At 29.9% G+C, this 23,649-nt stretch overlaps 1 protein-coding gene across 4 annotated transcripts in view; it reads left to right on the forward strand.

Annotated features, from left to right (window-relative positions):
• Nucleotides 1-1,935: 1,935 nt before the first annotated feature.
• The window catches only part of scrib (scribble), a 444,246-nt gene continuing 422,532 nt past the window's right edge, over nt 1,936-23,649 (forward strand). For all 4 annotated transcript variants that reach the window (XM_065515081.1, XM_065515077.1, XM_065515078.1 and 1 more), the window contains exons 1-2: nt 1,936-2,124; nt 9,493-10,082. In XM_065515081.1, the coding sequence (XP_065371153.1) occupies nt 9,921-10,082 (162 nt within the window). In that variant the 5' untranslated portion in view covers nt 1,936-2,124; nt 9,493-9,920. The remainder of the gene's footprint in view (nt 2,125-9,492; nt 10,083-23,649) is intronic.

The following is a 23,649-nucleotide window of genomic DNA, read 5'->3' on the forward strand; positions in this document are numbered from 1 at the left end:
AAAGATTTCTTGTACGTATAATTCCGTATTTAGCGATCAGTAAGTTTTCAAAGGTATTGAGATCTGGCGATTGGAGAGGCCCCTTTAAAACGTGTACCTGGAATCGTTTAAAAATTCGATTGCAGTCGTAGTATCTTTTATGAGAATTTCTTAATGTAGAATGCTATTAAATTATCTTGTCTTGGAATAGTTTTACAAAGTCTTCCTCCTAAATGTTCAGTTTTTACATACCTGTCTCAAGAAATTTTTTTTATAATTTTTAAAACTGCTGATTTATTGAATATTTATTACAGATAGTTTTTTGATTTAATCCAGCATTAAAATAGTAAAAGCTAACTATTTTTACTAACTGTTTTTATACAAAAAGAAGTTATCAAAATAAAATAAACATTCAACAAGCAGTAAATCATGATGCTTTTACATATTTTCTTTGTTTTATTCTTCTCTCTTGTTTTGCCAATGCTAAGAAGTAAAACGACGATCTGTAAATATTTTTGAATTTATCTAAGAAATATACAATTGGAAAAAGGTCATGTTTTTGAAAACTATAATAATGGAATACAGTTTTTAAAAATGGTTGCACTGTATTGTCACTTACTGCAGAACTTAGTATTCGAGATGTAGGCTAAAGTATGCGTCCCACAGAAATTGGCTCAGAAATTAATCTAATTGGCCAAAAGTCCAATTTTTTGTTAATACCGATTTCCAAATTGTCATTTTATGTCATTCAATAGTAAAGTAAACATATTGAAACTAAGATGGCCAAAAATAAGATCCATATACATAAGACCCTACACTAAGTAAAAGAGCAAAAACATTTTTCTTTTAAAATTTCAATAATTTATGTGCTGTTTTTCTATAGCGAACGATTACTTTGAGTGGAAATTTAACATGTGTTTTGTTATTGTAACAAAAACAAAATACATGTAAAACGTCCACTCAAAACGCTCATTCGCTATAGAAAAACAGCACATTATATTTTTGAATGATTTTCGGGAGTGGGCCTTATATGGGGCTATGACCAATTATGGACCGATCACCATGAAATTAGGTCGTGTGATTTATGTCTATATGAAAGTTTACTATGTTGAATTTTGTGAGTATACCAACATTTTTAAGCGATTTATGCACGTTAAAGTGATTTTCGGAAGCGGGTCTATATGGGAGCTATATATAGGAGAAGGGTATAAAAATCGTATTTCTATGTTTAAAACAAGCGATTCTAGTGGAACCTGTTCTAGAATTGATGAAGTGTGAACTTGTTCACAAAATCTTCGTTCCAGAACGACCCGAGTCTCACTGAGTCATAGAATATCTAGTCAGGGACAATTCATACAGGTTCATAACGGAAGTTTGTTCGCCAGATATGAACTGTTACAACAACAACAACGTCTTAGACTTTATTGGAGGTTAATAATGTAATTCTCGTTTGTTTCCAAACGTTGTTTTGTGTATATTATCTTAGATATTAATGGCCAGATTTTGCGGTTCATCATCTGTGAGCCTATAGGTTATGCGTGGTTTCGGAAACGGAATGACAAATTAAGCCTTACCTCTCATGGTTAATAATATAATAATACTTTAACGACACTATATTATGGGGTTATTCTAAAAAAACATGGAAAAATGAACGGTTTATGTTTTCACTATTTTCTGTCAATGCATAATTTTCTGATTAAAATGTGTTTCAGTTTAATTTGACAATAGAAATTCCAATACAGCAATCCGAGAGATATGCTCCTGTAAAATGTTTAATTATTTACATTCCTGTCAATGTATAGAAAAAATTATCACGGAAAACCCTACGAACACAACCCTATCGGAAGAGTTAAATTAGTTGCATCTGGCAATGCTAAGCAACAACTAGCGAATGATGGCACAAAAGAAAATAACAAAAGACATGTACGATTTTTGCAAATTCCGTTTAGTTTGTGTTTCTTCGTCGAGAGGTGTTGTTGTTTAACAAAAAAACGGAAACATCGCATTAATTTCGTTATTTATTTTTTTGTTGGAAATTTTATTTTTTTCTTAACAAGAAAAGAAACAAAACTATAAAAAGCCGAACGAAATAAAACGCGTTTAAGTTATTAACAAAGCTAATTAAACAATTAGAAATAAAACGAAGTGAGAAAATAATTTATTGTTAAAAATATTAAGTATAAAAATAATTTCAAGTCTGCCTTGTTTTTTTCGCTGCTGTCTACACTGCTTTTTTGTTTTTTTAACCAAAGTTTTGTTGAGTGTGTGTAAATTAAATCATAATGACGATGATGAACATCATCATAGTGTTTCCATAGATGACGAAGGGGAAAAAATAATAAAAGATAAAATAAAAAATGCAAGAATTTTAAAAGTGTTTAATAAAAAAAGCTTATTTAAAGAAAGAGTATGAGAAAATATACAATAACAACAAGCAGAGAATAGAAACAAATAAACGGGCTGAGAAATATAGTAAATGAAAACTAAATGATAAAAAATTGGTCAAGTGCAAAATATTATTGTTGAGCCTGTTAAAATACTAAAGAAAAATAAGTAAAAGGCAAACAATAAGAACCGCTTTAAACGAATTGAATAAAGGACAATAAATAAGAATAATTCAAGGATTTATGAGGAGATTCTTATTGGAATTCAAAAAAGGAATTCTAAATGTCAAAAATTATAAATTATGTCCTCCGCTTTGGGTGTGTCAATAATACAAATTTATGTTGAAAATTTTAGAGGAATTTCAATTTAATAAGCTGTCTACAATTATCTATAGATGTTATTTTATATGTAGTAAATACATACATCTACATAATATATTTATGTTTGGCTTTAATCCAAGAATTTGTTTAGACTTCTATCTCAATTCCTTCATTCCCTTATGTTAAATCCCAATTTTTACGTACACCTTGCCTTTAACTTTAAAGAAAATACAGAAAAACAACAACAAAAAAGCCGAATTACACTAGACAATAGAATTTTGTTTGCGCACCAAATACTTGTGCTTCTTCTAACGCTACGAGCTACTACAACAACAACTATCAATACAACAACATCAACAACTACATAAAGAACGGCAACTTGAGAATGGTACCTCATTTTTACAACAGCATTTGGTTAAAAGTAACAGTCAATATTGAGAGAACAACTGAAATGTTACCAGAATTTATTTCTTCTTTTCTGGCATTTCTTATAGGAATTTAGTTTTGGGAATTATTATAATTAATTGTTCACCAAAAATACAGCTATTGGAAACAGTTTCGCCTGAAGCATTGCCTGCTTGGAAATTATATTGCGTCAAGGTAGGACTGTGGATTTAGAGGAAAACATACCTAAATTGCTGAAGATAGTATAGTGAAAGAGAAAATGGCAAAGATCTTCCATTCGGTAGTTACGATTTGAAATATCTTAATGAAATTTCACATAGTTAGAGCTGTGTTTTTGTTTTGATTGGTATTTACATATGTACGTAGTTGGAATGGGGCTACTGAGCCGCTCTAAAAATTGCGCATCTCGGACAAAATAAAATTTTAGTTCTTATCCGAATGCCTAGGAATTTTATATTAAGATAAAACATAAAAATATCTACTAAAATACGCTAACATCGACATTTCTTATTCCATTGAAAGGCCTACCGATGCCATTCACCCCTATCGCGAATCAATATTTCACATGAAATATGTTCCCTTTTCCTTTTTTCGTTCATCAACTTTGTTCACGTGAAAAAATTCCACATTTTTAGATGGAATTTTGTAAACAATAAACAGCTGTTACGAACAAAATCAACTATTGTGAATGAAAAGTTCATGGGGAATTTCACGATAGCAATTTTCCCTTCGAGGGAAATGAATATTTCATGAGAACAAAATTTCACATGTTATTGCCGATAGGGGTGATTATGTATGTAATATAACATATTGCAAAAGGCAGCTGCAGCTTTACTGGGTTGCGTTCATCCGAAATGTAACATTTTCCATGACTCTGGCGCATAGATGAGACTAAATTCGACAGAGGGCATGGGTTAATTTGGCTTTGAGAATCACTATGTAACTTATTTGCATAGACCTGCGACATAAGAAAACCCCTCAAATCGCTCATGCAGAATGCCCAATGTGCCATGAGCCTCGTGGCACGTACATAGCGCGAAAGACCTTTCAATCTGTATAAGTTCTATAGAAGTTGCTGAGTTGGCTTAAATTTACAACCCTAAATGACTGCGAAAATTTTAAATATTTAAAATATTAATTTTCAGATTAGAATACTAATGGATCTAATGGTTTAGAAGTTGCAATGTAAAAAAAGTTGGTATTTTTCATGTGTCGGTAACAAAGGTTCAAATGATTTAATTCCTAATTAAATTTTCAAAATCTATTTAAATTTTTATTGTATTGTAAAGATAATGCATTCTGCATGAAAATATTCCCTGTCTTAATTCCTATGTACTTCAAGTCAAAATAAATAAACATTTGGTCAATTCACAAGGCCTCTTATCATGTTATATTGTCATAATGTCCTAATATTTCACAATGGTTTTTATTGTTTTTCAAGCTAAAAAATGTCCTAAAATAATACTACTCTGTATGCTATGTTTATTGTGTTATCGTAGCCAACCAGCAGAGACCTGCGCCGAATGCCTAAGCCGAGCTGTCGAGTCGAGATATATTAGGACATTATGACAATATGACTGATAAGAGACCTTGTGAATTGACCAATTAGGTATAGTCTCCATTTATTAGTATTTTTGTTTCGTTATGACAAAATTGTTAGTGCTTTTGCTCAGACAACTTTGTCTTGACAACAAACGTCATTAATTGTTATGATAAATATTTGTCAAGTATAGACAGGGGGTTAAAAGCAAGACAAAAACAATATTGAATAAAGTTTCCATTCAATTTGGATTAGATTTGAATTAATAAAAATTTAATGATTCAAATTCCATATGAGTTGATTCAAAAATGTAATCTTTCATATTTGAAAGAACAACTCATAATTTTATCTTATTCTTATAAAATAATAGTTCTGTGAACAAAATCCCAAATTTAGAATTTTTTCTACCCATCTGGATAAAAAAGCTGGCAACACGCCTTTAGATAATAGCAGTTAAAAACGTAGTGGTCGTTAATGTCATTCTTGGCTGGCATATCGACATAAACATACATATACTATAGCTGTATTAGTGGTGGTATTAGGCTGATGACTACGTCATACCTTCACGTAGTATAATATGTAGTTGTTTATACTATTGTTGTTGTTTGGATTCAGACATGGTTGTTGTTGTTTTTTAAAATTCCGCCGTAGTTATTTTTATACATTTTCTGCTTTGCTGCTCACATTTATTCTGTTATCCCTTTTGTTTTGACTAACTAACTAACTGAATTGTTCGTTTGAGTGAGTGAATGATTTTAGCCCAGTTGTTTGTGTTGTTGTTTTTGGCGTGCATGTGTCATTGAGTTGCTACGAGCGTTTTCAAAGTAAATTAATAAAGTAGCGACAGTACTACAACAAATACAACATTTACAAAAACCACAAGCAATTTTGTTTTTGATTTAAGGTCTGAGCTGTCAAAGTTGCCTGTTGTTGTTTTTGCTTTTGGGCTTGTTGTATTTTTCGCCACAACAACCACAAGTGAATTGACAGATTAGACCAAAGTAAAAAAAATAGTCAGCTGTTCTACTGAGTCTACTTTATTAATTTACTTTGAGCGTTTTGGTATTTTCTTCTACATATTTTTTAAATCCTACTATTTCTCTATTATCTTACATTTTCTTTTAACCCTGTATTTCTTTTGATATTCTTTTAACTATTTTTCTGTTCTTATTGTTGTTTTTTTTACCAAACAACCCCAGGGAGATTCTTGTTGGTTGTTTTAAACAAAAAGCAACAATTTTTTCTAACCAGCATTTGTTTGTTTGCTTTTAATAGAAAAAACATGTTTTTATTTTATTTTAATGGAATAAGAATAGATCATTAATTAGAAATGAACGCAATAAACAATATTACTGCCTGTTTCTTGGCATGAAATTAATGTTAAACTAAATGTAAAAGTGTTGTGTTGTTTATCGGTAGTAAAGACAACGAGGGGTCCCATAATAATTTATGAAAATTATTATATGTACTTTGAGAAAACTTTGAGAAAACTGGTTTTTGCTTTTATCCTTTAAATCCAATCATATAGGTTTAATGAATTAAGCTCTTTAAACCATTTATACGTTGCAGTTGGGATCCAGAGTTTTGTTCTCATAGAGACTGGTGAAATTAGTGAATATAATACTTGAGTTGGAATTTACTTCCATAGAAGCACAAATGCATAGCTAACCGTTTCTAATGTTGTAACAATTGTATTGTTGTCGAGTTTTTTCTCCAACAAATATTGAAATATTTTTTATTTATTTGTGTATTCGTCAACCAAAAACTGTGATTGGCTACTTTCAAAGTTCCAAGAACAAGTCGTTCACGTAAGCAGTTGAAGGAACTTCACCAACCGCCTCTTAATCTGATCTTTGGGGTTACTGCACCTTTAATAAACTAACAGGAACTGTATTACAGACAACATCTTTGTCTCCTCATGTATATGATAAAAATTGCGTTACGCAGTGCATTAATCTGAGGGATTTTAGTGTCTTATTTCTTAGATTGTGCTTTGGCTTCCTAATATTTATTCCCGAGATATTTTTATACCCTTCACCTTCGTGATACATCAATCCGGAATTCTTCCGGCTCGGTTGCTATTTAAAATTAAGAAAATCGGTCCACAAATGGCTGAGATATAAGAAAAAACAAGGACAACATCGACTTTTGACCTATTTTTTTTACCGATATCTGGATTACTAAGTCATTAATATAGACAATATGGATATCTAATGATAGATATTTCAAAGACGTATATAAGACCATAGTAAGTTGTACCTACAATGGGTAAAAATTGGAAAAAATATTTTTTAACACGAATTTTTTTTTTTCACCAAAAGTTTTTTTTCGCTAAATATTAAAAAAAAATTGAGAAAAAAAAATTTTAAATTTAAAAAAAACTTTAAAATTTAAAAAACAATTCGAAAATTTTTTTTTTTCCAAAAAATGAAAAAAACAACTTTGGAAAAATAATTTTTTTTTACCTAAAAATATTTAAAATTTTTATTTTGAAGTATAATTTGGTGAAAGTTATATAAGATTCGGCACAGCAGAATATAGCTCTCTTACTTGACCAAATTAATGCAAAACGTAATAAAGTTAACATTTTCTAAATAGAATACATTCAAATTTCAACCAATATTATTGTAATTATTTTAAGCATCTTAATAATTCATTTAAGAACATAAAATTTAAATTTGTATTAAGTTGACATTAAAAAAGATAATTTTCCTATTTTAAATAAGTATTTTTCTTGTCAAACAGAATAAAATAGGTTTATAAAACGAATCTGTTTCATATGTGATGAAATAATACTATAACTCTTTAGGAAGGAAAATTGCCGTAATTTACCGACATAATCTTTACTTAACGATGCTTCAAATTAGACTAACTGGTTGATATTCCCACGGCCACCTTATATACACTGCATTACCATCCACATATTTCCAGCACCATATATCGATGCTTCTTGATAGATCTATTTCTACAATGATCCACTCAAAGCTTTTATTTGCGATATATTTGCATTCAAATACAATTTCGTAACAATATGTTCCCGGGAAATCGAACGTTGCAGATTGATAGAAGATCTCATAAATTAAAACGAAGCAATAGTCAAGTCAACTACGCCATGATCATCATTTTTATCCAAATTACAGAGGGAATGAGATAAAGACCATTGAAGTTGTCCTTATTCCCTGTGAATTTTTGACATTTCGTATGCAGTTATTGCCGTTGATACTTGTTGTAGTTGAAATGGCTACAAGAAATTCAACTGGGGTGATTATTAACGTAACATGTAGCCAGGAAGATATCACTCCATTCATTAATTGATACAGACTTGCTATTCGACTTTCTGAACATAATTATTGGTATCTTTTTATTGATGATATTTCAGCCTGACGAAAACCTTATCACAAATTCCTGGATGTAGACACTATGCCAACCTGAACTTATTTATTAGACCCATCCGCATAGATAGAGATTGCTCGTCGTATTAAGAGGATGATCCTAATTCTTGTTGTTCGGAATCCAAAGTTTCTCGAGAATAATGGACTGGGAGAGCAATAATAAATGTTGTCTGGAAGATTCTGTATACTTCCGATTATACTAGCAATTATATCCACTGGGAACACTGTCCGAGATGGTTCGTTAAACATCATCCAACCGGGGCAGCGATAAACTAGGAATCTTGTATTTCATCGTGATCTATACAATGTCTGTTTGGCTCGGACTCACACACTTATCACTGTCAGTGTTCCACCGACTTAGTGTGTTGAGTGCAGTCTCCATCCGCTGTGATATCTTGTCCTCCGCAACGTCATCTGCACAGGCGACAGTCTTATAACCCATGATATCAACTTTCCTGAGCAGACAGTTAATGACTAAATTCCATGGTGATAAGATGCTCCCTGAGGCGTACCCCTCTTGGCCAGTCTTGAGATTAGGATCGTTCTTATTTTAGAATGGATAATCGATCCTAAACCTAACAATTGATTGCTCCAGCCCTAGGTCATGTAGGGCTGATCCTCTAGTCGCTGTCGCAGAAAGATTACTAGTGTAAAATTGCTACATATAGGATACTAGCTTTAGAATTTTTTTGGTCTCAAATATATTTTTTTTTACAACAATCACTGACCTTGATCGCCTGTATATAGGAAACTAAATAAAATATCTATAAGAATTGAATCGATCCACTGAATTACTTATATAATACCTTAAACATATTCCAATTTAATTGTTTAAGAAAGAAAAACCTTTATTCGAATAATTCGTTAATTTGAAATATGTGCAATACCCTGTCTTCGTACGTGACATTTGTACGCCTATAGAGTGGAATAGATTTTTCTTTTAATTTCTAACACCAAATATTTTTCCTTTATATTACCTCATATTTAAATAACAACAATCTTTGGATGATTTTATAAAAAACAAAAATTTAATATCGTACGTGACATATACCGTACGCGACAGCATAAAATATACTAATTGAATTAATACATTTATTATAGTTTGAACTATTATTTTTGCTCTTAAAAAGTTGTAATAAGCTCTAAGTGTTTTTTCCTATTCAAATCATCTACAAAAAAGTTTCTAGGGTTTTTGTTTTTTCAGTCGTGGTTGTATTACTCCTGGAATTGCCCATATATGATCGAATTTTTCAAATAAATCGAAATCTTTTTTTCGAGTTAATCATTTTATTCGATCAAAAGAAAAATTGAATAATTTGGATAGTTGAACGCAATATCACATAATTTTATACAGGAAATTGAATTTGCTAAAACATCTGCTTAATAATTTCTCAAAATTTTATTAACTTACAAAAAAAACTTTTAAATATGTATATTAAATGACTTTTATCTATTATTTTTCTACTTTCAGATAATCTGTTAAGTTTGGTGTTTAATTTAAAATTAAAAGAAAACGATAATAACAAAATAGTCTACGATCACTATTGAATGAAAATCTTAAACAAAAGCTCTTAAAGAGCTTAAAAATAATAAAAAAAAAATTAATCGAGAGAAAAGGGAAATTAAAACAAATGAAAACTATTTCCTAAAATAAAGTATTTTACAAAAAACTCTACTATTAGGTGTATTTAAGTGTTAAAAGAAAAAAAAAAATAATATAATTTACGAATAAAACACAAAAAATATTTTATGCAATTTTATGTTGAAGTGTCATTTAATTGTGTCGCGTTTTAAATCGTTTAGAAATTGAAATCGTGCGTTAGTAGTTGTGTTTTTTTTTTTTTTGAAAGTGCCGTCGAGTGTTCGTCGCTACCGTCGTTTACCGCCGTCATCTTTAACATGTTTAAGTGCATTCCAATATTTAAGGGCTGTAATCGCCAAGTAGAGTTTGTGGACAAGCGTCATTGTTCACTACCAAGTGTTCCCGAAGAAATTCTACGTTATTCGCGTACACTAGAGGAATTATTTTTGGATGCAAATCACATACGAGATTTGCCAAAGGTGAGTTTGGTTTTAATGTATAAGTTTCTAGACTAGACAGAATATACCGCATATGTCTAACTAATTTCAATTCAAAGACGAACAGATTTATGTCTATAAATGTTTGCCAAATATCTTTTATTTAAATTAGGGTTCATTGTACTATGAAGAAAAGTAAAAATTAAATCTATTATTAGAATCTATGCCTGCATACTTCAATAATTAAATGTTTCAGCAGACATGTGTTCTAAGATGGTTTCAAGGATAAAAAATTAACTCAAGTATTTCAATGTCTCTGTATTCTAGCTACATTTTGCATAAACAAAATCAGCACTAAGGGTTGTTAAGGAAGTCTTACAAATTCATTATACAATTATCCTTCAACATGTTGTACCTTCTACTACTTCAAAGGATTAAATACTTTTTAGGTAGAATATACATATCTTCAGCACACATTTCATTTTGGCTTGCAACTTATTGTTGTGTCATGTGTGTATGTGCAAAAGGAAATCCTGCCACAGTTTTAACTAAAAAAATAACTGCTGCATTTGTTGGAGGGAATAACAAGAAGAGTTTCTACTACTCTAAATATTTTCTTCTTATTCAAATTACACAGTGGAAACTTTTCATATTGGAACTTCTTTTTTGTTAAAGTGCAAGCAATATTTACAATCATGTTTAACTATTATTTAAGGTATTTAATGTAAATTTGTTTCCTATTAAAATGTCTCAGCAATTGTAATTTGTTTACAACAAATTCTAACAGTGTTTGTTTTGATAATTTGTCTTTAGATTTAAAAAAAAAGATTAAACTACAAAAAAAGTAAACATACAAAACGGAAGTGTTCAATTAAAATTTGTATTTTAACTGCAGGCAAAAGTATGCAATCAGTGTTATTAAAGTCAAAGCACCACAGAGTCTCCGACACATCACATTCATTCAAGCATTTAGTGCAATCTACTGCTGCTACGTTTGCGACTACTATTAACTACTGCACATATTTCTGGCTTACGCTCTACAAAACGACAATTACTGAATGATAAATGTTTGATTGGATGTTGCATGCTGGCAACTTGCGGCTATTTTAATTGAAAATTCTGTAATTAATTTGTTTTTCTTTTTATTTTGTACTTTTAAAAGCCGCCTCTTTAGTTTCAAATAAAACGAAAACTTCAAAAGTCAATTTGCAAAAAATTTAAATATGTACAATAAAATTTGTTGTTATCTTTCTCTTCTGTCGTCTTTGAAACATAATTTTAAATTAATTTAAAATTTCGAAACACGTTGCGCGCTTGTTTAAAGTTTAGTTCAATAGATGATCTCATAGGGAGAAGTCAGAGCTAAACAATTAGGCTTAGGAAAGCGACAAAGATATGAAGAACAATTTCTAGTTTCCGCAGACTTGTCACCTTTGCTCACACATAACAAATCTGATAATACCCTCTGACTTAATTAAACATTTCGCAGAATTTCAATAGGTTATTAATGTAGACATAAACCTCAACGAAAGTGAAAATAAAGCAAAATTTTCGATTCGAAAGCTTAAAATTACATCATAGTTAGAACTTAGTATAGTTTAAAAGGGAGTCGAACGTTGGCACAGTTCGTTCCTTTATGTTATCTGAAAAGAGAGGAAGGATACAAGTTTAGAGATAATGTTGGCTAAACTGAGACTCTGAAAGGACCTACCATTGAAACTTAATCACACTCTAAGAAAGCCTACAAAGCAACGATCAATTTAAGCTAAAATATGACTCTAATAAGTTGTAAAATAGAATACACTAGAAAGGCTTATAATCAGGGCAACTAAAAATATGCTCTAAAAAAAGTGTTTTATGCGCATAAAATATGCACTTAAAAACGAAAAATATGCTCTTAAAATATAAAAAATATGCACTTAAAAATAGTTGGTTATTGTTTGATTTCAATGTTTTATTAAAAATAATATAAGAAGTAAATAAAAGTGTGTTTAGTAATTAGTTGCATAATATTGTAGGGAGAGGATAGCAAGAATTTCTTTAAAATCTACTTTATTATCATTTGAATTGTTTCGAAATCGCATTGGATTTCCTAATATCTTTGTTACAATTTGTGTAAATCTATCAAAGTGCTTTGAACGTGATATTTTCGATGGATCTTAATATTCTGAACATTTGCTGAAAAGTTGTTTAATTTTGCATTAGTGGTAAACTGTTAATGCCCAACCATACACCTTAAGTTTTTTTTTAAATGTATCCAACATTTTGTTAAGAAGTTGCCCATTTTCTTTTCTTTTAATTTTTTACTATTTGTTAAATTTTGATATTTGTGTGTGAATATTTTTAAGTTAATTCAAATATATTGAAACTAAGATCCCTTAAGTCAATGAAAATTTAATGAAGATAAGTCGATTATGGGTACTCTAATTTTTTCTTTAAGTAGCTTAGGCAAATTATCATTGGACCTTAACAAAATTGTAAAATATAGAAATGAAAAATTACAATACAAGCAATAAAATTATATTTAGAAAACAAAATAATGGAAATAAAGAAAATATGCCACAAAAATATGCAGTTATGAGTTAAATATGCAAAAATATGCTATAAAACGCAATATATGCAAAAATATGCAGTAAAGAGCAAAATATGCAAAAATATGCACTAACAAATCGATGCCAAAATTCTTATAATTGATTGAAACGGATAAATAACTAACTCATATGTTTATACGATGCACAGCAAAAAATATGATATTGCATATTTTTGGTTGCCCTGCTTATAATTGTAGTTAAACTACTACTCTGAAAATACCATAAATTTAAGGTAAACTAAGACTCTAAACTGATATACAATTGAAGCTGAACTAAGACTCTAAAAGAAACAAACAGACTTACAATTGAAATTAACGAAGACACCAAGTACCTATCCATTTCTTCCAAATTTATACTATAAACCATTGGTCTCCAGCAGTACGCCCGCGAGCACCGTCTATGTGTGAGTTTCTTATACATGTGAAACCGAAATTAAAAAACGAACATGAGTTATTTTGCCAGTGAAGGATATTTTCATAAGAAATTTGGTTCAGTGTACACACATCGTAACATTATAATACGAAGCAAATCTATTGTGAGAGTTTGGTTAACAATGCTATAAACGAATCTGCGATTGAAGCAAAACTAAGACTCTAAAAAGCCTTATAATTGCAGCTATAAAAATATCTACCATTGATGTTAAAGTAAGACTCTAAAAATGGATGTACTTGAAGCAATACTATGACTCCAGAGAAAGCTACAATTGAAGTTAAATTAAGACTTTAAAAAGTTCTATGTTTGGAGCTAAACTTAGTCTAAAAAGACCCACAATTAAACCTTAAATATAACTCTCACAAAACCTTCAATTAAGGTTAAACTAAGACTCTAAAATGGGCAAGGATTGCAGATAAACGAGTATCCTAAATGATTTGGCTCTAAAAAGAAAAATTATTGCTAAACTAATGCTCTTAATAGACCGACAATTAAAGCTAAACATAGAGTCTTAGTTTAGCTTTAGTCGTAAGTATGTAATAGAGTGTCAAAAAAAACGGCAAATTCAAAAAACATGTTTCCTGTGTAACCGAAAACTGAGTTTCATTAAAAACCCGGTTTTGGTTTTGTCATTCTAACCGGTTTTATATTCACTTTTTATTTAATACGAAAAATGACAACTTAAATTTAAAACAATTTTGAATTTAGGGCGTCTAACTTTATACAATTACATACTTATATATCTGGGGCCAAATCACCGCATTCGAAATCGAGTATTTTTTCATCGAAATGTAGTTAACGTGGATTACGGCAGTCGTTATCGAAACGTATTTACTCGAAGTTGTACTCGATTGGTAATCTTTCATTAAAAACAAACAAACACTGCCGGAGGAATGAGGAATACAAAAAATCATTTGGATCCATTTTTATTAAAAGTTTTCTGCATTTTTTTTTTACAGTTTAACAATTTATCACAAATTTTTTTATTTTGTTTTCCTTTTTTGTTTTGTTTTTCTTATTGTCATATGCTTCAGCAATGTAAAAAATAGTAGTAGGTAATATAAATTACGATAGGCTTTCGTGATCCAAAACATTGAGGCCATCGAAAACGAACGTGCACTCGATATCGAATGCCGTGATTTGCCCCCTGTTACGAAATATTGTCAAATGATGAAATTTTTTAAAAAATAAATAAATATTTTAAAAAATGTTATTAAAATATTTATTATTATGTTCAAATAAGCTGTATTTCGTTAAAATCGGTTAACAGTCTTAAAAAACCGGTTTTTCAAAAACCGAAATGTTAAAGAAAATCGAAACCATCGATTTTACAAAGATGTAAAAACCGGTTTTAGGTTTCGGTTTTGGATACCCTAGTCTCTAATAACATTTTCTTAAATTAAGATATTTTGTAGATCAACCGCTTTTAAGCCGTTCAGTATAAATTAAAGCTATACTCGTCAATAGTGTGCCCCGATAGACCAGTCGATAGTGTGCTGAACTATTAATCGATTCCAGCCAGAGACTCTGGGTGTATCTACAGACAAAAAAAACGCTTCGCAGTTTGTGTTTGTTTTTTTAAAGTAATCTAGGCGTTTCCGACTATACAGTCGGGAAGTGCGCGATGTATCATTCAGCGACAAGTTGGAGGGAATGCTATTTTATCTAAACGATTTCTTAGTATCCGTTTTTGTGTGAGTACTTCGGAAAGGACCTAACAATAGTTCAGATAATTTATAATTTCCTACAATAAATAACACATTTTAAATATAATCTTAATGTGAATTAACAGCATATTCAAAATCTTTAATAATCATCAGGGAAACCAAAATATGCAAAAGCATGTTTTTTCTGGTGAGTCTAATGAGCACATGGATAAGATATTTACACGTTTCAAAACTATTTAAGAATTTTGGCATCGATTTGTTAGTGCATATTTTACCCTTAAATGCATATTTTTGCATATATTTGTTTTAAGAGCATATTTATGTCATATTTTTTCGTTTTTAGAGCATATTTTACTGTTTAATAGCATATTTTGACTTTATCAAAAACAAATTTTGTCTTACTTATTTTTCGCTGTTGTGTTTTTACTTCCTTTGTTTAAAATTCAAAATTAAAAAATAGATGGCTTTTTTTTAATATAAAATAAGCACTATTTTAATAATAGCGCTATCCAAATATCAAATTTTAGTTCTAATTCAAACTTAACCGTTCTAAGCGTTAAAGGAATATTATCTTTTAATATTGGTTCCTATAACATCAATTGATGTCGAAAGAACATTTTCTATGTATAAAAATGTTTTCAGATCCAATAGACAACGATTTTTATTTGAAAATTTAAGTCAACATTTTGTAATTTATTGCAATAATAACCTTAATTGAAGAAGTGACTTTATATTTATATAAAATATCATCAAAAAATATCTCCCGAGGCCTTTTCATAGCTTAAGTTCCTATTGTTTTTATGTTGTATTTATTTTTTGCTATACTTGTTTTAGTTCATGTTATTTTTGTTTATTTTATGTTACTTTACCTTTTTAGAAATTAATTGTATTGTTTTTTTTAAATAAAAGTAAAAGTTTGTTTTTTTTAAAGCATATTTTTTAAATTTTAAGAGCATATTTTAAAGGTTTTACTGCATATTTAAAGCGCTTAAAACGCTTTTTTAGACCATATTTCCGGTTTCCCTGATAATCATATTCAAAATTTTGGAATTCCCCTCGATCTTTTTACCATGAAAATATGAATAATCACTACTCACAAAATTCCCATTTTGTATGAAGATATTTGGTATTATTCTCTCTAAGTTTGCGTCATTTACAGTTGATAGTAATTGTTTATTTTATCCATTCCTTCTTATTGTTTTGCTCTTATAATTTATTTCCAGCCAGGAAATGTTGATGGGTTAATTCAATACAAAATGTAATAAAAAAAAAATGATCATGTAATTTCCTCTCCATACGCATTCATACACGTCATAAAGATATAACTACATACATACAGTATTATACATTCTTTTGTTATTTTTGCCATTCTTTTGCTACAAGTTGAGCTCAGTCATGACTTTTTGGTCGCTGAACTTTTAAATAAATTTTTTTTATAGATATGTATTAGAGTACGAAAAAAAGAGTTACAAATAAATGACACACCTATATAATATTTCCATTATTACAAGTATTATTTTTCATTTTTCTTTTTATAGTCTGATTTTTAGAGGAGATAAGACAGGCTTGTAATAATCATAAAAGTGATTTATATTAGTTTTAAATATGTGATTTTTATAACAGACAAACTAACATAATAATCATATCATACTCTCATAACCATAAAATTAATAATAGCGCCTGAGAAATGTGTAGTACTGTGTATCTCGCTACTCGCACTCGTACTCATGCAAAATGTTTTAAGGTGTCGGTCGTCGTTTCAACTACAACTACTGTTTTCAACTATTCGTATTTATGTGCCATTCTAAAGTGGTGTAATGTAAAATGTTTTGAAATTTATAATTTATCGTTCCAATTTTGTTAAAACTTGGTACACAGGTTATTTATGATCATACCGATTGTTTTTGCGTGGAAGTTTGAGATAATGTTTAGAGATTCATGTCATTCTACAGATTTGAGGTCACCGTGTTCCGAGTTGATATTCCTCATATAAGCATTCCAACTCCATAACCGATAATTAAAAGAGACTGCCGAAAGAACGATTTCTGAAAAAACCTAGTATGTAGATCTCCTAGTACACATTCAAATCACTTTTCAATTTAGTCACGCATTCAAATAAACAAGTAAATACGAAAACAAAACACTTGCTAAGATCATAAATTAAAGGTGTGGCTTTTATGGCCCGATTAAATTTATTCCAACGAAACTCACTCATCTCATACGAATAACATCATCAGCTCCCAAGATCTCTATCCATCTATCTAGTGTGATTTATAAACTCATTCTCATTCTCATACTCATCATGACTCTGAACTGAAATAAAATCTATGTATTGGATACAAGTTTCATCGTCTATTCGGTGTAATTGTTTTTTTTTATATTATTTTACGTTTTGTAGATGCTAGTTTTTCAAACGTAATAATTTTGAACTTCACCTAATTGTTGCTGTTGTTTTCTATGGCAATAATAATTTACAATATTTTTGCTGTTTTAGAGAGTTTTGCAACGTTCACATTGTTCAAATATTTGAGGAAAGGAGTCTCGGCCACTCATCGACATTTTAATTTCCTTTATGTCAAATAATTTGAAGTAACAAAAACTAATTTTTCCCTGAAGAAGCTACACATTGATGTAGCGAAATATTGAAAAATTTAAAGATTTTTATAAAAAGACCTTATGCTTAAATAATTATTATATTAAAGTTATAAATAGGTCAAATAAAGTTAAATAACTATATCCTTTATATATACAGTAGAAGACAAAAATGTTCACGAATATTTGAAATTTTAGTTTACACATTATTTCTTGCACATAACAACTGATCTGATAACATTTTCCTTTTGTTAATTGATAAGCATTCGATTTACTATTATCTGGTAACTTACTCTAAAACTAACGGAACTTTTATACGTTTTTGAATCACATCTGAACGAAGTCACATGTGAACAATATTGATATTGTCCCCCAATAGATTTTGTGAAAACATTAATTAAATTTTGATATTACAAGAAGAAAATTAAGTCAATAATAATCCTATTAATTTCTTTATAAAAAAAAATACAAAATAAAGCACTTCAATAAATTTTCAGTTACTTTACAATGTACAAAGCTATAAATTCAGTTTTGAAGAAAAACATCCTAGAAGATATACAAAATTTCGATTCGTACCGATTAATTGCTAAAAAAATACAAAGTTTCTTTACAATAAAATAAAAAACAAAATAATTTATCAATCCCACGACATTGTGCTGGTCGTCCACTGAAGCTATCTTCTGTGATGCTCGAATTTCAAGGCGTTTAATCGTTTTAGGAGCCACAAATACTGCAGTTTCCATTGTAATTAGATTAATTAAGTGCTTTGAGAGGCCCATGGAGTCAACATCAGTGACAAAACAATTCGAAGATGTCTTAAAAATAACGGACTTAAAGCAAGAGCGATTATAAAAAAACATTGTTAAGTAAAAGCATCGTACGGCTAGATTAAAGTTCGCTAAATAGTACGATTAAAAACAAGTTACTTGGTCTAATGAAACTAAAATTAATCGGGTGGGTCAGATAGATCCATTTAGACATGGGTTGTTAAACCCGTTGAGATACAAGATCGCAAAATATTTCAATCTATGAAATTTGAGGGGTGGATTAATCATGGTTTGGGGATGTTTTCGTGACAATGAGCCAGGTATACTTTGGCGTATCAATGGTATTATAAGTGTCATAGACTGTATTACCATATTGGAGGCCTCATATCTCCCGAGTCTGGATATATTCGGTGTTGAACGTGGTCAACAAGAAATATTTATGCAGTACAATGATCCTAGGAGCACCGCGAAAATAACCAAAAAAAATGGTTTGTTTGAAACAAGAGACAAAACTGATCACACCGACTTTTGTTTTAAAAGTTGCATATTGTATTTAATCCAATTTTTAAATTTAGATTTTGTGTATTGTATAAGTTAGTAAATTGATACTCTTTTAAAATTAATTAATATTTTTCATATACATCGTGAATAATAAAATTCTTCTGTAATACAAAATTTCCGGACTTTTTGTGAACGGTTTTGTTTTATACTGTATATGTATCTGTGAACTTTTGGAGAAACAACATAAGTGGAATTTTCAAATTTTTCAGGAGTGCGTAAAAATTGTTGATTAACTTTATTAAAGCTTTCGAAATTCTTTAAGGAAAAATAATAAAATAACACTGTGCTTTAAACTGTGGGTTAAACTAATTCGTACGCTGAATTCAGTGGTGCTAACCGTTTTTTTAGGTTAGCTCGTATTTTCGAGATATACCGTTATTTCGAAAATGGAGGAGGTTGCACAACATATATTCGCGTAACTTTAGTTTAGTTTATTGAACAAACTGAAAAAACCGAAATTCCGCAACAAAATTACCTTTAAGTATGGCTTGATATCTTTTTAATCTTCGCAGTCATTTTAGAAATATAATTTTTTTAAATTTCGAAATTTTTTGTTTTAAAACGGCATTAAAAATTGGAAAATGCATATACGCTCTTAATTTTTTTTACACAAATAGAAAACGAAGTTCCAAATAAAACAAGCTCTAAATAAAACCAAAAATTTCGAAATTTTTCTAAAAAATTATTTTTTTTGCCAAAAAAAATTTATATTTCTAAAACGACTGCGAAGATTGCAAACATGTTAAGCTTTACTTGAAGGTAATTTCGTTTTTTTCAGTTTATTCAATAAACTAAACCGTTTTTGAGTTACGCGAATATATGTTGTGCAACCTCCTCCATTTTCGAAATAAGGGTATATCTCGAAAATACGAGCTAACCTAAAAAAAACGGCTAGCACTACTGAATTCAGCGTACCCGAATTAGTTTAAGCCGCTGGGTGCCCCTCTTGACAGAAAAAAAAGTGTCAATTTCGTGCATATTGTAATTATCGATCAATTCAACGGTTTATACGCTCACCTGAAATTCAACATAAGTTGTTTTGTAAAAAGTCTACAAATATTTAATTAATATTTAAATAATAAAATAGCTTTAAATTTGAAAATAGAACCGTAATTTATAAAGAAAATTCATTGCCAATCACGTTGGTTTTTAATTTCGAATTTTAAATTGTTTGGAATCATCAGTGAGTACCTAAATGCCAACGGCCATATTCAGCATTACAAGTGATCTTCGAAGTGGTATATTTTATTAGTGAATATGCTGGAAAATGTAGTGCAAATAATAACCATTTGCCACTTTATCAGCCACAGCGAACAGTAGTAGTTAGGTTTTCAATTGACACTTTTCAAACTGCTGGGCCGTAATATAAAGAAAATTATGTCACAATAACAACTGCAAAAACAACAATTATATATTGAGCGTTTATTTTTATTTGTTTGTTTACTTGCATGTTTCCATATGAACAACTTTTAAACGGAAAATATGAAAGAGAGTAAAAAAAATAACCCACCCAAAGAACATCATAATTTGTTCGTATCAATGACGTGTGATCAACAAGTTGTTTGTTTATATTTATGTTGTTGTCTCCATTATATTATTGCTTTTGTTTTTATTATTACATATTGTGTTTGAGATTAAACCAAGCGAACAGCTAATAATTTCAATTTCATATACAATTTTATAATTTTATAATGTTGTTGACAAAATGTGAAATAAATTAACTTTCGGCGTTAATTTAGAAAGTCAGGAGCGTAACGAAATGAAAGTGCATAAACATGAGACAAAAAGAACGTATTGCAATCGAAATTCTTGATGCATATGCTTGTTTTCATTTTTTAATTGACACTCGCACGTATTTTGTGATGGCTTATGTGAGTTATGGAAACAGAAAGTAATTACTCTGTTTTCTAAATATATTCTGTTAGTCGACAACAAAAAATGGTATATGTTTCGCCGATATCGCTAACAATTGGTAACTATTGACAGAATTTTATACTTTTATAAGTCGGGTTAAAGTACAAAACGCTGTCAATGGTTACCAATTGTTATCGATATCGACGAAACATATTCCATTTTTTTGCTGTCGAAGTTCGCGGGTATGACCAAAAAAATTTAATTTTTTTAACAGCAGTTTCAAAACTCCAATGTCAAATTTTGTTAAATAAATTTCAGAATTTCGCATAGGGATTTATTGAGAATAAAAAAATGTCAATACTTCCTAAAGTTTTTAAATTTTGCGATTTTCGAGAAAAACAAATTATTTGGTCATATTTTGCCGAATGTGCTCAATTTCGTTACTATTATGAACTTTAAGTAAAGTCTATTCAGAATATTATAGTCCAGGTAATTTTAAATATAGTCTGAAAGTTTTACTAAAATCGGAAAATGCCAATCCTTAAATCGTGTAGGTCAAAGGTCAGAATTTTCAATATTTGGAATTTCTCATGGAAAGATAGCGAAATGTTATATATTTTTGGGCTGAATTTGATGAAGCTTTAGAAAAATATTGGCCCATAATCATAGTTAAACACTAAAGTCGGTTTTTTTAAAAACAACTTTAAAATAAAAACCTGCTTTTTATTAATTTGCAACCATAGTCAAAATTAAAGTATGTTTTAAATTGAACCGACTTTAACTGGGTGCCACCGCAAATGTAGAAAATGTTTTCATACAATATACAACAAAAAACAGACAAGTGGCAACGCTGAACAGCTGACATGCACAATTAAAAAAAAAAACCAAAAAACGTAAACAATAAAAGTAACCGGGACATCTAAAGAAAGAAAGTTGTTTGTTGTGGAAAAATGGAAAAGATAAGATTAATATCATAATTACGACATTTTGGTACTAATTTTATTGATAACTGTTCAATAATTGCAAAATCTTGTACCTTAAACATTTTTTTTGTGACGAACTTTTTTACTCGGCGAAGAACAGCTGATGCTGTTGTTAAACGAGTTAAAAACAACTTCAGCTAGTTTTATATTTAGAGTCGACTTCAGCGTCAGAAGTATACTTTAACTTGTCTATGATAGACGTAAAGTCCACTCTTAAGTAAAGTCGAGTTTAATTCTCTTAAAATGTACTTTATTTTTTACTATGATTATGGGCCATTAACTCTAGTATTTATAATAACTGCACAAAAATGGAAATTAACCCTTAACAGCACTTGGGGTTTAAATGACCCTCAACTTTTAAACACTCTTATTTGTTTTATTTAAAAAAATAGGGTATTTCGATTTGGGTTATTTCAACCTTTATATATTTATTAAAATTCTTGGTTTTATTTGCGTTAAAGAGTTTATTAATTTTATGTAAACTTAACTATAATATGACATACAACTGTCAAAACTATTTTACTCGTAACTACACTCCCCCGAAAGAGCGAATTGTATAAAATGATTTATTTCTCACATTAAATATACATACACAACTCTTATATTATCTTCTTAAATCTACTCAGCATTAAATTTTTTTCTTTATACAGCATACAACTGCTTTAAATTAAGCTTTTACAATCCATTGTTCAGCAAAAAAACTTTACAAATTCAACAGCATTCATAGATTCCCACGTAATTTTATTTTCCATATAATTGAATAAGTTTCTTTTTCTAGCACTATAGTGCACTAGTAAATTTCAATTTAAATTTTGAAAAACTTTCAAACAACCAGGTGATTGGATTAATGTTTACCGGTAAATAATTAAATACCTGTAGAGAACACAACAACATTCATGAATACACACAGACATTTACCCCACAGATAAATAGATTTACAGATTCAGAACACAGAAATGTGGATTATTTTATAAAATTCCAACAAAAAAAAAAGTAAATAGAAAAAGTGTTGTTAGAGGGGGAAAAAAAATACTTTTGCTTTAAAATGACATTTTTAAATACCTGTGCAAATATTTACTTCCGTTGCATTGTTTTCCCATACTTTACGAGTACGAGCCCAATAAGTGCACAACAATAAAGAACAAACGACCAAACCAAACCACCATCCATCCCATTCCATTTCAAGCCACCATTCATATGCAACCTACATGCAGACATTTAGTACATGTAATACAAGAAATTGTACATCATCTAAACAGGCTTTGAAGTTTTCTATTATTTTTATCTAATTTTTTTTTATTATTATTTAGTTTGCTGCTCCAGTCATTCCATTATTTCTCTTGCTTTCTATGTTCGATGTTTGTATTATGTTTATAATCAAATTGTTTTAACTCCTTCTCTATTCAACTTTAAATAATGTTGTTTTGCTTTTGTTCGTTCGAGTTTACATGTTGGCCCTCCCTCTGGCTGTATTATTATTTTTTAATTCTGTTGCTGCAAAAAGCATTCAACAAGTGGTAAACAGCCTGACTGCAGCGAACGACCACCTACTACGTACGCAAACAAACATTCACTAGTGTAAACACTCAAAAAATGAAAACAGTAATTGGATTGTAAGGAGTGAGATTGAAAAAATCTTAACATACACAATGTTAATAAAAAAGAAACCACTAAATCTACAGTTTTGATTGAAATTATTATGGTATGGTATTCAGGCAGCCGTCCAAAACCTTGATTTCGTTCAGCTCACTTGGGTTCAATAAACGTTCCCCTTGTGATACCTGAAAGGAGAATGAAACCAGAAAAGAAGAAAAACGGTAACAGAAGTTAAAGAAAAGGGAAATCTATATATTGAGTTATAGTGAAGTTAACAAGAGTAGAGTATAGAGAAAGAGAGGAGAGGGGTTAAGAATTCAAAGAATTCGAAAAACGCAGACCATCATTGGATGGTTGCTGGGTCCCTAAGAGGTAAAGTTTGCGTCCATCCGCTTTCCCTGATAAAGGCGTCTGTCTATATACCTTATTTCCATCACAGATAACCCGGAGAGGGTACTGAAGAATCTCTCACCTAAGAGCCACCCAGTGCCGGGCAGTTACAAAGTGTAGGATGGTTTCTTCCTCTTCCTCGTTCTGACAACTTCTACAGAAGTCATGATAAGGTA

The sequence above is a fragment of the Calliphora vicina genome, chromosome 1 (genome assembly GCF_958450345.1).
Source record: "Calliphora vicina chromosome 1, idCalVici1.1, whole genome shotgun sequence".
Lineage (NCBI taxonomy): Eukaryota > Metazoa > Arthropoda > Insecta > Diptera > Calliphoridae > Calliphora > Calliphora vicina.